This window comes from Arachis ipaensis, chromosome B2 (assembly GCF_059453495.1).
Source record: "Arachis ipaensis isolate K30076 ecotype BB chromosome B2, ASM5945349v1, whole genome shotgun sequence".
NCBI lineage: Eukaryota > Viridiplantae > Streptophyta > Magnoliopsida > Fabales > Fabaceae > Arachis > Arachis ipaensis.
In genome coordinates, this window is record NC_142437.1 from 89,640,248 (window position 1) to 89,653,157 (window position 12,910).

General features: G+C 35.7%; 1 protein-coding gene across 1 annotated transcript; it reads right to left on the reverse strand.

Annotated features, from left to right (window-relative positions):
- Window positions 1-2,253: 2,253 nt before the first annotated feature.
- On the reverse strand, window positions 2,254-12,700 carry LOC110269246 (uncharacterized). Its single transcript, XM_088505958.1, has 9 exons — window positions 12,629-12,700; window positions 12,400-12,534; window positions 12,229-12,302; window positions 11,875-12,134; window positions 11,587-11,769; window positions 11,237-11,328; window positions 3,270-3,431; window positions 2,962-3,156; window positions 2,254-2,820 (listed from the first exon to the last, which is right to left on the reverse strand). The coding sequence occupies exons 1-9, from the start codon at window positions 12,698-12,700 to the stop codon at window positions 2,254-2,256; spliced, it is 1,740 nt and encodes a 579-aa protein (XP_088362084.1).
- Between the last annotated feature and the right edge of the window lie 210 nt (window positions 12,701-12,910).

Below are 12,910 nucleotides of genomic sequence, written 5' to 3' on the forward strand. Positions count from 1 at the left end.
GGTACCCTATTGCGGTTTATATATAATTGCAAAAGCATTTGCGTCTGCATATTCAAAAGTTATAATCCGATAATGTTTTTCTCTAAACAATTTAAATGAGTAAATTGCCCATAATAAAATAATAGAAGAAATGGTTAGATAAGATACTTAATTATATAGTAAAAGACATCATCTAATTTAACTGGAATTTAACTATATTAATCATCTAATTATAATAAAAATAAGAGGTTTATATATTTAATTGTATATTAAATAAATAAGGATAAAAAATTTATGATAATAAGATAATTAAAACCCTTTAATTGTAATTCTAATAACTACTTACCTATTTTTTTTCTTTGGTCATAATTATTTTTATTATTTTTGGTGTTGGTCGTAATTTTCTAACTGACCTAGTTACGTTGGTGTTGTATTCACGACTTGGTAGGGGTGGAAAAAGGCCAGGCAGCCTGCTAAAGACCTACATCATGACCTGTGTTTAGCTTAGCTTGGCCTATGTTTAGCCTGGTCTGGCCTGACCTGTTATAAAATAGGCAAAGCACAAGTTCTTGTAAAAGCCTTAACATGTTAATAGGCCAAGTCCAAGTTCACTAATTAGTCTTATTGGCCTGTCAGGCCTATCTGGGCCTGTTAACACATAATTAAATATATAAATAATTTTTTGATTATTAACAAAATTATAAAATATTTTAAATTTATTGTATTTTTTATTAATATTTTTGTATATTTTAAATACTTTAAAAGTTTAAAATTTCTTATAATTATTAAATATGACATATTGCATATAAATATTTTTATTAAAAAATAGTTTTTTTAAATAATAATTTTATTGTTATAAAAAAATTTATTAAGCCTTTTAACAGGTTTCAAACCAGGCCAGGCTTAATACTTAAAAAAAAAAGTCTATAGCAGGCTACAAGATAGGTTCAGGCCAATTAAATACATGACAGGTTAGGCCTGTTAAGAGCAAAGTCTGGCTTGGCCTAACCTAAGCTGTTTTCACCCCTCGACTGTATTTTTATTTGGGTTTTATAGTTGTTTTAAAAAAGAGAAGGGGTAACAATAATAAAGGGACACTGGCCCAATAGTCCAAATACTAACCAAAAGTTTTACACTAATATGCAACTAGGGCTTTGGTTGAGTGGCTATATGCATTGTCTCTTAATATGTTGCATTCGGGTTCGAATCTTGGTGATAGTCATGCAATAGATAGAACCCTTGTGTGTGTGGGGTGTTCTGCCTCCTCCTTTCTTGCGGACAAAGTGCGACGAACGGCCAATATTGTCAATTCTTTTCTTTCTTTGAGAGAGGTAAGAACAATGTTAAATGCTTTGAAGTGGAGACCGAGGGTTCATGAATGAGTGAGATTGGGGCTTCTTTTTCCTTTTTTTTCAATTTCTGTATTTTTTTCTAATCCAAAATGACATCACATTGGGTGGGATTCTGAAAATCGATAAGTTCTTAGCCGGTTCAATGGTTTTTAGCAGTGTTTACAATTAGTGGTTCTCTAATAGATCGAACTAAATATACAAATGGTTCACAGTCAGACAGGTTGGACCGACTAATTTAGTCCAATTTTGAAAACATTGGTTTTTAGAATTAAATACTAAATTGTCATTGTTTTGAAATATATTATTCAGTTATCACTATTTTGCTACAATGGCAACTGTTTTTTTTTTTTTTTGTCAAATGTTGACTTAGAGACGCAAAACAGGGTTGTGAATTTAGAAATGATACGCAAAATAGCTTTACATCTTTAACTAGTATTAAACCCATGCGATGCACGGGTTTATATTTAAATTTGACATGTTAAATTAAAAATAATATTTTATAAATATAAATTTTTTGAGTTTAGTATAACACGATCATCGTCATTATATAATAAACGTACTGAATATGCTGTTTTATCTTTATTCAAAGTAAAAAGCAAATAGAAGAGTTTAAAGTCTATAATATTCTTGAACCATAAGGAGGGAGACATGAAAAAAATAAGAACATATATAACTGTAATAATAGCATATCAATTTTACACTAAATTTTATATCAAAAGGCTAATAAAAATTTATCGACAACCTAGTATCTTACTAACTTCATTAGAAAAGGAATTGGCATATGATGTTGTGCTCCTTGTTACACATTTCATCTCAAATCTGAAAACAGAGTTATAGATAAATTTGTTATATCTATAGTAAATATTTATACAAAAGTGTAAATCATAACATGCTATTAAAATGAAAATAATATTATTCTTACCTAAATATTATTAAAAACTTCTTTGAACATGGCATTTGTTGTTGATGACTTTAGATTGCTGTCTTCGTCTAGAATTAAAACCCTGAGGCCACTGCGACTCTTAACTCTTGACAAAGCAACATAAAGTTGTCCATGGGTGAACACTGATTTTGGCAAGTAAAGTCCTACATGTGATAATGATTGACCCTGACTCTTGTTAATGGTTATTGCAAAGCATACTGTTAATGGAAATTGTCTCCGTTGAAACTTAAATGGGAACCCTGAATTTGAAGAGATCAAGTTCATTCTTGGAATGTACACTTTATCTCCAATATTTTTACCGGTCACTACCGTCACTCCAATTACGTTGCTGCCAAGTTCATTAACTATTAATCTTGTCCCGTTGCATAAACCTGAAGTCTGGTCTATGTTTCGCAGTAGTATTACAGCGACTCCTGACTTCAAAGTCAACTTGTGATTGGGTAGTCCTGAACATTTGATGTCATTTAGGAACTCTGGTGTGAACCACTCTTGTTGTACATCTTCATTCTCATAATCTTGACATGTTGTATCAGAACTCAAATACTCCTTTTCCATCCATGGAAAGATTGTCAAGATAAAATCATTTACCTTCTCGACACTCTCAAGCGTGGGTGCAAGAATTGCCCTACTCTGAAAATACCTCTAATCTGACATGTTTTGCAAAAAATTTGGATATACAAAGTCTACCAAATGAAAGAGAGGGTCATCAGTAGTTGTAATCAATAGATCATGTGGAATTTCAATTTCTGATTCATCACCAACAACAGAACTAATATTTCCATTTCCAACATCAAGTATCCAATTAGAAAATCTCTTCATTTCACCTTTATCTTGATTTGAAGAAGACATTATAAGCCTCATGCTTGTATGCAGTTTCAGAACCTTACAAAACGACCACAGATGGGATGAGTTAATAGCTGATGTCAATATATCGTGTCTACTCCTTTTCGGAATCATCGGAAGTATTTGTTGAAATCACCTCCTAGAACAACAACCTTACCACCAAATGGTTGATGTGTCTTATGTTGATCAGTAATTGACATAAGATCCCTAAGCATCCGATCAAGTGCTTCAAAGCACATTTTATTGAGCATTGGAGCTTCATCCCAAATTATTAAGCTACTTTGGATGAGCAGCTCAGCCTTCAAACTGCCATGCTTGATATTGCAAGTAGATTAATCAGTAATTGTAATGGGTATTGAAAATCTAGAATGAGCCATTCTGCCACCTGGTGATACGCGAAAATTTAAAATATTAACGCGCAACCGGCAAGTATACCGGGTCGTATCAAGTAATAAAACTCACTAAGAGTGAGGTCGATCCCACGGAGATTGGTAGATTAAGCAACTTTAGTTAAATGGGAAATTTAGTCAAGCAAACATGGTTTTGATTTCATGAGATTTGTGATTTTTGAACATAATTGCAAAAATTTAAATGGCAAGGAATTTAAAGAACTAGAATAGAGAAAGAAAATGAAAGTGAATAACTGAAACTTAAAGTATAAGAAACTTAAATGACATGGAAAATAAATTACAAGAAAGTAAAGGTTGCAGAATCTTAAAGAGCAGAAGAGTAAATTGCAAGAAATAGAGAAACAGAATGTAAATGGCAAGAATGATAAATTGCAAGAATGTAGAAGGGAATTGGGTAGTGGGTATTCAAAGAACTAAAGAACAAAAGAGATGAGAATTAATGATGGAGAGGTCATTAGGGATCAGAGATGTAAATTGTCATGAATTGATGTTACTCAATTCCTTCTCAATCATAGGTATAGATCCATGGCGGATTGTGAATAATTGGATCCCAATCTCTTGGCAATTCAATTTCTCTTCAACACAATCAATTTCCACTCTCGTGATCTAATTGGTCATGAGAAGAGGTGAAGTTCAATTTCTAATCCAAGGCCACACAGCTTCGAGGATCTCAACTAAGGGAGGTTACATCTCACATACCAACCCAAAGTGTATTGATCAAAAAAATTATGAAAGGATGAACTCTAAACTAAGTTACATGGCTCCTTTCTCAAGTTCACCATATAATTCATGTAGATTCAACCCTTCTCTCGAATGTAGTTGAATCCTTGAAGAACAAGAGTTTCCTCTTGGATGAACCACTTGAATTGAGAAAGAAAAAAAAAGTTATCAACCCATTCAAATGAGCAGAGCTCCTCCCCCTAATGAAAATGGGGTTTAGTGAATCATAGCTCTAAATTCAACAACAAGTGCAAAAGTAAACATTCCAATTGAATAGAGAAGAGTAATGAAGAATAAAGAAAAAGTTCTTGAAAACTGAAATTCCAAGTTGCAAGAAAAACAAAATAGAAGACAAGTGAGAAGTAGTAAAAATGCTAGTGTAATAGTAAAAGTCCTAAAACGTAAAATATTCAAAAAGTCCTAAAATTAATTCCCTTTAAAGTACAAACTCCTTCTCTATTTATACTAGTCCTAAGACTCATTTCGAGATCTTCAATTGGGTTAGCAATGTGGGCTTTATCCTTGTTGAATATTGCTTCATGAAAGAATTCTTGTCAAACAGAGGAAACAGGGCTCATTCTCATTGCTCTGGCCTAATGGCCTGGCGTTGTTTCCCAAGTTATTGGAAAAACACGCCAGTGACAACGTGCATGGCAATTTCCTGGGAGTGGGACATGGTGCTTGGGCGTTGTTGCCCAAGTTGTTGCCCAAGTTGTTGCCAAACACTTGGGTTGTTCTTCATTCTTACTTCACTTTTTATGCTTGATGTTGCCTGTGGTTTGAGCTTCAATTTTGTGCTCCACTATAGACTATGATATATGGTTGGAAAGCTCTTGATGTCTACTTTCCAACGCAACTGAAAGCACCTCAATTGGATCTCTGTAGCTCAAGTTATGTTCCATTGAAGAAGACATGGTCAGGCTGCCTAGCGTTGTTGCCGAAGTTGTTGGCAAAACACGCCAGCAACAACGCCCTTAGTCTCTGAAGCTCTAAATAAAGCCAGCTTTTGAGTCTTCAAATGAACTCTAATCCCATGCTATGATATATGGTTGGAAAGTTCTTGATGTCTTCTTTCCAATTCCATTGAAATCACCTCATTTGGAGTTTTCTAGCTCAAGATATGCTCCTTTGAAGAGAGCAAGGTCAGACTGCCTAGCATTGTTGCCCAAGTTGTTGGCAAATCACACCAGGAACAACGTGCATGCCTTCTCCTCCATTTTGCATGGGTGTTGTTGCCCAAGTTATTGGCAAAACACGCCAGGAACAACGTGCATGCCTTCTCCTCCATTTTGCATGGGCGTTGTTGCCCAAGTTATTGGCAAAACACGCCAGGAACAACGTGCATGCTTCTCCTTTGGTGGCTTACTGGCGTTGTTGCCCAAGTTATTGGCAAAACACGCCAGGAACAACGTGCATTCCTCTCCCTGGCAGCTTGATTTGTTGGGCGTTGTTGCTGGAGTTGTTGCTGAACATGCAGCCAACAACGCCCCTTCTTCCTCCTTGCTGCACACATGTTTTGGTGTTGCCAACTTGGTTTCCAAGTTACCAATGTGCTTGTTCCTCCTTGCTCCATCACCTTGCTATGTTCCCAATCTGTCTTGCTCCAATTCTTGCTCCATTGCCTTCTTGCTTCATCACCTAACATAAACCAAAGAATTTTCCTCAAAGTTTTGCCATCTTATGCAATAATTTTCAAGGGAATCATTCACACCAACTTGTTTATAAACTCCTTGAATTATTTGCATGGATTATGCCAAATTTCACCTAGTTCTTGGTTCATGAATGCATGGAGGTGAAACTCATTAAAATGCTTGTTTATTTCAAAGAAAATGAATGAAACTAAGCTAAAACTACTTAAACTAACTAGCTAAAATAGCAAAGATGCAAACGCATCACAACACCAAACTTAAACCTTGCTTGTCCTCAAGCAAGAAAAGAACTATGCACAAAGGTTTCTTTTAATCGGAACTAGTTGAGGGATAACTTGTAATGCCTTGGTGAGTGAAGTGATTACGTGATAGTGGGGTGAACTCTGAATTATATGCTCATGTAAGGATTCCAGTGCTTATTAGTCCCTACATTTTGGAAGTCTTAGATCTTAGGACTTTCATTCAAATGATATCATGGAAATCTCTCTATAGGTAATCACCTTGAAGCAGTCTTATAGTTTTTGTGTTTTGGCCTTGACTCTAAGTGTCATGTCTCAAAGCGGCTCTTTAGATAAGCTTTCAATCAATACTCCCAAACCAGTTGGTTTTAAGGTATTAGGTGTTGAAGCACCCCTTAGGATTTACTTGCTCAAGCCTCTCTCTTTGACACAATTCTACCACAAGCATTTAACTAGGATAGTAACTCTTTGAGTTCTTATTTCTTTCTTTTTCTTCCTAGTAATTGATGCTCAGAGCCTTTTGCCATGTTCTTTTTTTTTTCTTTTGTTGCTTCTTGGATCAAAAGATATTTGAGAATCTCCACAATACTTCTTTGAACTCTATTTCCTGCCTATGAGCTCCCATGCAGGTTTTTACAAATATGCAACCTCAATACACAATCATACAACTAGAACCACCACTTCTCTTAATCTTTTGCTTGCCTCAAAACAAATTTTTGACTCCTCAATCATTCTTTTCAAAGGAATGTTCTCTGTTTGTAATTTATAGATCTTAAATGTAAGCAAATTCTCAAGAGTATGGTGCTATGATGTATTTAGCATCTTAGTTATTGAACTTTTAAAGGGATTATGCTAAGCAGACAAGCAGGGGTGCAATATTGCTCTCAATCATAACAGTTTTAAATAAAAGACAATCACTTAACAATACAACCTTTTGGAGTTCACTTGCTTTACTCCTTATCATCATCATTTTTGGTCTTTACATCCTTCTTTGCCTCTTTGGTTGATGATGCTTAATCCTTCCAAAAATTAAAGTGACTGCCTACAATGAATTTTGAAAGTTGCTTGTCCCCAAGCACTTGAGAAAATAGTTAGCATGCATGAATTATTTGTGGGCTTTTGAACTTACTTTGGTGTGGGAACACCAAACTTAGTACCTTGCCAATGGTTCTCATGCATCAAATCAACCATATGTGGAACTTCTTTTTTTTCTTTGCCAAGGGTAATAGAACTAAAAACTAGGAAACAGCAGAATAGTTAACTAGTTTATCTAAATGCTTGAAGCTAGCATTATGCAGAAGGTGAGAATATGTTTTATGATGAGATTTTGGTGGAACACCAAACTTAGAATCCTTCATTCTCCCTTATATTGTTTTGGTGTGCAACACCAAACTTAGCTTCTTGCAATATGGATAAAGCTAATTAACCTTTTTATTAAACTAGCTATGAAAAGAAAACTACCTCAGGTTGGGTTGCCTCCCAACAAGCGCTCTTTTAATGTCACTAGCTTGACATGTTGTTCTTCACTTTCTTCCTATTCTTCTAGTTTGGTAAGAGGAATGACCTCAAAGGGGGGAAAGATTCAGCTAGTGTCCTTTGTCTTGGCCTTTCCTCAGCAAGCTTCCTTTTGTAAATAGCTTGATTGAGCTTGCTTGCTAGATCGGGGGGAGGATTGCTTGTAGTTGACCTTCTCTTCTTCATGAATATTGTCCTTTGTAGCTTGGTCACAATCCTCTTCTCGGTGCTTTTATTAATTGCCTTCACTTCCTTGAATCCAAGTCTTGGTGGTTGTGTGATTGTTGGAGTGATTTCTTCATCAAGAGTCCCTTGCAATGGTGGTTCCATGAGCTCTTCCTCTGTGCACTTCTCCACTTCAATTGAGTGTGACTTCTCTTGATTATCTTCCTCCATTTCTTCTTCATGATTTTCCACTAATTCTTTTGGGAGGGAATCTTTATATTCCATTGTCACCTCAAGTAGCTTTTGTGAATGTAAAATCCTTGGCTCATGCTCCTCATCCTTCATTGTAATTTCACTTGACACAGGGACCTTTTGTTCTTGTTTTTCCACTTCCGCACCCACAAATTGGTCTTCATTCTCACTGTTTGATGGTTCTAAGTTCCCCCTTGTTTGCTCTAAGGGCCCATTCATCTTTTTGAGGATGATTTCTTTCCAGGATTGGGGTTGTGTGTATCTTTCCAGGAGTTTTCTATGTATTTCAATGGCTTGAAGGTAATCCTCATCTGCTGGTTTAAGAGATGAAGGTTGAGAATAATTTTGGTGATATGGATGTGTTGTGGTGAAGTTGTGTTGAGGGGTGTGGAATGAGTTGTGTGATTGATGGGATGACTTGTATGGATTTTGGAGGAAACTTTGTGTTGAGGCATAATCAAGTGATGAAGAATTTTCAAATGAGAAATTGGGACGTGAGGGTGGATGCTCTTTCATTCCTTGGTGATACTCCCAGCCACCATTAGAATAATGACTTGAATCATTTTGTGGTGGTGGGAAGTATCCCATATGATTCTCTTGCTCATCTTGTGTCTCTGAAGCAAATCTCCATGAATTGGAGTGCTCAGAATTGGTATTTTCTTGGTGATATTCCCAGCCACCATTAGAGATTGGTGATGATGGGTAATATCCCATAAAATTTATTTGATCATAAGATGAGTTGAACTCCATTTGAATTTTGTAAAACACAACACCAAGGAAAATTGAAATTCATATCTCAGAGATGAATTTCTTAGTGAGACAATAACTCAAACACCTTAATGTCAAAAAGAAATAAAAAAAATTAAAAGAACTGTACAAAAAAAACAAAGAAAATGCTTAATCTAGACCACCATTCATTTAATCATTGTTAATCTTTGCCAATCCCCGGCAACGGTGCCAAAAACTTGATAAGCGGAAATTTTAAAATATTAACGCGCAACCGGCAAGTATACCGGGTCGTATCAAGTAATAAAACTCACTAAGAGTGAGGTCGATCCCACGGAGATTGGTAGATTAAGCAACTTTAGTTAAATGGGAAATTTAGTCAAGCAAACATGGTTTTGATTTCATGAGATTTGTGATTTTTGAACATAATTGCAAAAATTTAAATGGCAAGGAATTTAAAGAACTAGAATAGAGAAAGAAAATGAAACTGAATAACTGAAACTTAAAGTGTAAGAAACTTAAATGACATGGAAAATAAATTGCAAGAAAGTAAAGGTTGCAGAATCTTAAAGAGCAGAAGAGTAAATTGCAAGAAATAGAGAAACAGAATGTAAATGGCAAGAATGATAAATTACAAGAATGTAGAAGGGAATTGGGTAGTGGGTATTCAAAGAACTAAAGAACAAAAGAGATGAGAATTAATGATGGAAAGGTCATTAGGGATCAGAGATGTAAATTGTCATGAATTGATGTTACTCAATTCCTTCTCAATCATGGGTATAGATCCATGGCAGATTGTGAATAATTGGATCTCAATCTCTTGGCAATTCAATTTCTCTTCAACACAATCAATTGCCACTCTCGTGATCTAATTGGTCATGAGAAGAGGTAAAGTTCAATTTCTAATCCAAGGCCACACAACTTCCAGGATCTCAACTAAGGGAGGTTACATCTCACATACCAACCCAAAGTGTATTGATCAAAGAAATCATGAAAGGATGAACTCTAAACTAAGTTACATGGCTCCTTTCTCAAGTTCACCATATAATTCATGTAGATTCAACCCTTATCTCGAATGTAGTTGAATCTTTGAAGAACAAGAGTTTCTTCTTGGATGAACCACTTGAATTGAGAAAGAAAAAAAAAATTATCAACCCATTCAAATGAGCAGAGCTCCTCCCCCTAATGAAAATGGGGTTTAGTGAATCATAGCTCTAAATTCAACAACAAGTGCAAAAGTAAATATTCTAATTGAATAGAGAAGAGTAATGAAGAATAAAGAAAAAGTTCTTGAAAACTGAAATTCCAAGTTGCAAGAAAAACAAAATAGAAGACGGGTGAGAAGTAGTAAAAATGCTAGTGTAATAGTAAAAGTCCTAAAACGTAAAATATTCAAAAAGTCCTAAAATTAATTCCCTTTAAAGTACAAACTCCTTCTCTATTTATACTAGTCCTAAGACTCATTTCGAGATCTTCAATTGGGTTAGCAATGTGGGCTTTATCCTTGTTGAATATTGCTTCATGAAAGAATTCTTGTCAAACAGAGGAAACAGGGCTCATTCTCATTGCTCTGGCCCAATGGCCTGGCGTTGTTGCCCAAGTTATTGGCAAAACACGCCAGTGACAACATGCATGGCAATTTCCTGGGAGTGGGACATGGTGCTTGGGCGTTGTTGCCCAAGTTGTTGCCAAACACTTGGCTTGTTCTTCATTCTTACTTCACTTTTTATGCTTGATGTTGCCTGTGGTTTGAGCTTCAATTTTGTACTTTACTATAGACTATGATATATGGTTGGAAAGCTCTTGATGTCTACTTTCCAACGCAACTGAAAGTACCTCAATTGGATCTCTGTAGCTCAAGTTATGTTCCATTGAAGAAGACATGGTCAGGCTGCCTGGCGTTGTTGCCCAAGTTGTTGGCAAAACACGCCAGCAACAACGCCCTTAATCTCTGAGGCTCTGAATAAAGCCAGCTTTTGAGTCTTCAAATGAACTCCAATCCCATGCTATGATATATGGTTGGAAAGCTCTTGATGTCTTCTTTCCAATGCCATTGAAATCACCTCATTTGGAGTTTTCTAGCTCAAGATATGCTCCTTTGAAGAGAGCAAGGTCAGGCTGCCTGGCGTTGTTGCCCAAGTTGTTGGCAAAACACCAGGAACAACGTGCATGCCTTCTCCTCCATTTTGCATGGGCGTTGTTGCCCAAGTTATTGGCAAAACACGCCAGGAACAACATGCATGCTTCTCCTTTGGTGGCTTCCTGGCGTTGTTGCCCAAGTTATTGGCAAAACACGCCAGGAACAACGTGCATTCCTCTCCCTGGCAGCTTGATTTGTTGGGCGTTGTTGCTGGAGTTGTTGCTGAACACGCAGCCAACAACGCCCATTCTTCCTCCTTGCTGCACACACGTTTTGGTGTTGCCAACTTGGTTTCCAAGTTACCAACGTGCTTGTTCCTCCTTGCTCCATCACCTTGCTATGTTCCCAATCTCTCTTGGTCCAATTCTTGCTCCATTGCCTTCTTGCTTCATCACCTAACATAAACCAAAGAATTTTCCTCAAAGTTTTGCCATCTTATGTAATAATTTTCAAGGGAATCATTCACACCAACTTGTTTATAAACTCCTTGAATTATTTGCATGGATTATGCCAAATTTCACCTAGTTCTTGGTTCATGAATGCATGGAGGTGAAACTCATTAAAATGCTTGTTTATTTCAAAGAAAATGAATGAAACTAAGCTAAAACTACTTAAACTAACTAGCTAAAATAGCAAAGATGCAAACGCATCACCTGGTAGGAGTAAAGACGCAATTCCACTGGATGCGACATTTAAAACAATCTTTCCTCTAAACTGAATAGTAGAAGAACGTTCATTCCAAATAAATGTCTTACCACACCCATCATGCCCATAAAGGAAGTAAAAACCACCAGAGTCTGTAATAACAGCATTGAGTATCTCAGTCATGTTTAGTACTAGCAAAAGCACATGGTGGTTTTATGAAATATTTAATAAGTAATTTCAAAATAAAACTATTAATATTATTAATAAAAATAAAAATAAAAATAATAAGAGAATACAATCTTGATATAAAAAAAGACATAGTAAAATATCTTGATTTTTCAAAGTTTTTCTCCTCTCATATAGTATTCCATCAGCTAATAATGTCCAAGTTGCATTCCAAACACGCTCTGGGTTGCTAATGCTATTAGATATCAGTAGCATCGCAAATAATTTTCTCAAATGATGACCAGATGCAAGTTCAGCTACCTCATTAATAGCTGTAATGAATTCTCTATCATCGCACAGTAGTCCCATGGAATAGCAAGCATCTTGGAAGCTAGAATATGTAATTCCATTAATTGTCCTAATAGACTCATATGTTGTGCAACCTCTCTGAACAGCTAACAAAATTTTCATATAATAAATATCACCTGTACCCGATGGAACATAGTTTAACCTCCCGATAGAATACCCTCTTTTGTGTGGATGTCATTCCCTTGCTTCTCTATCATAAACAAATTGATTTGGAAACTCAGTATATGTCAAAATTTGACTTGATTCAAATTTTTTATTGGCCTCCATCCATGCTAAGAACATCGTACATTTTTTTCCTCTTCTTCCACAATTTTCTCAAGATCATCATCGTCTTTAAAGATGATATTTTGCTCTCCAGGCAAATGAAAGGTTAATCTCATCACTGAAGGCCAATCTAATTCGATTTGTGTGTTCCAATAAATCTATAATAATTATATAGCATATACCGAAGATTGTTTTTAATAGACCAATTGAAAAATTAAATATTTGGTCTTTAAGTAATAAAAGCATATTAACATACGTTGGCTTTGTAACTGGTCGATATTGTTTGATGTTTGTTGAAGATGTTGTTGACTTGTCTGATGACATGGGCTATCATATGCTCCACGTGTGATACCCGAATTTCTAATACTATTAATATTGGCACATTATTCTTTTTCACCTACAGAGTGTGGATTAGTAGTTGGAGACCTTGGTCGATATGGTGTTGGGTTATTACCTAATAAGATAATTCGAGACATTAGTTTTGAACAAATTTTCTGTTAAAGTTTATAATTGAATAAATGGTAGGAAAATCAA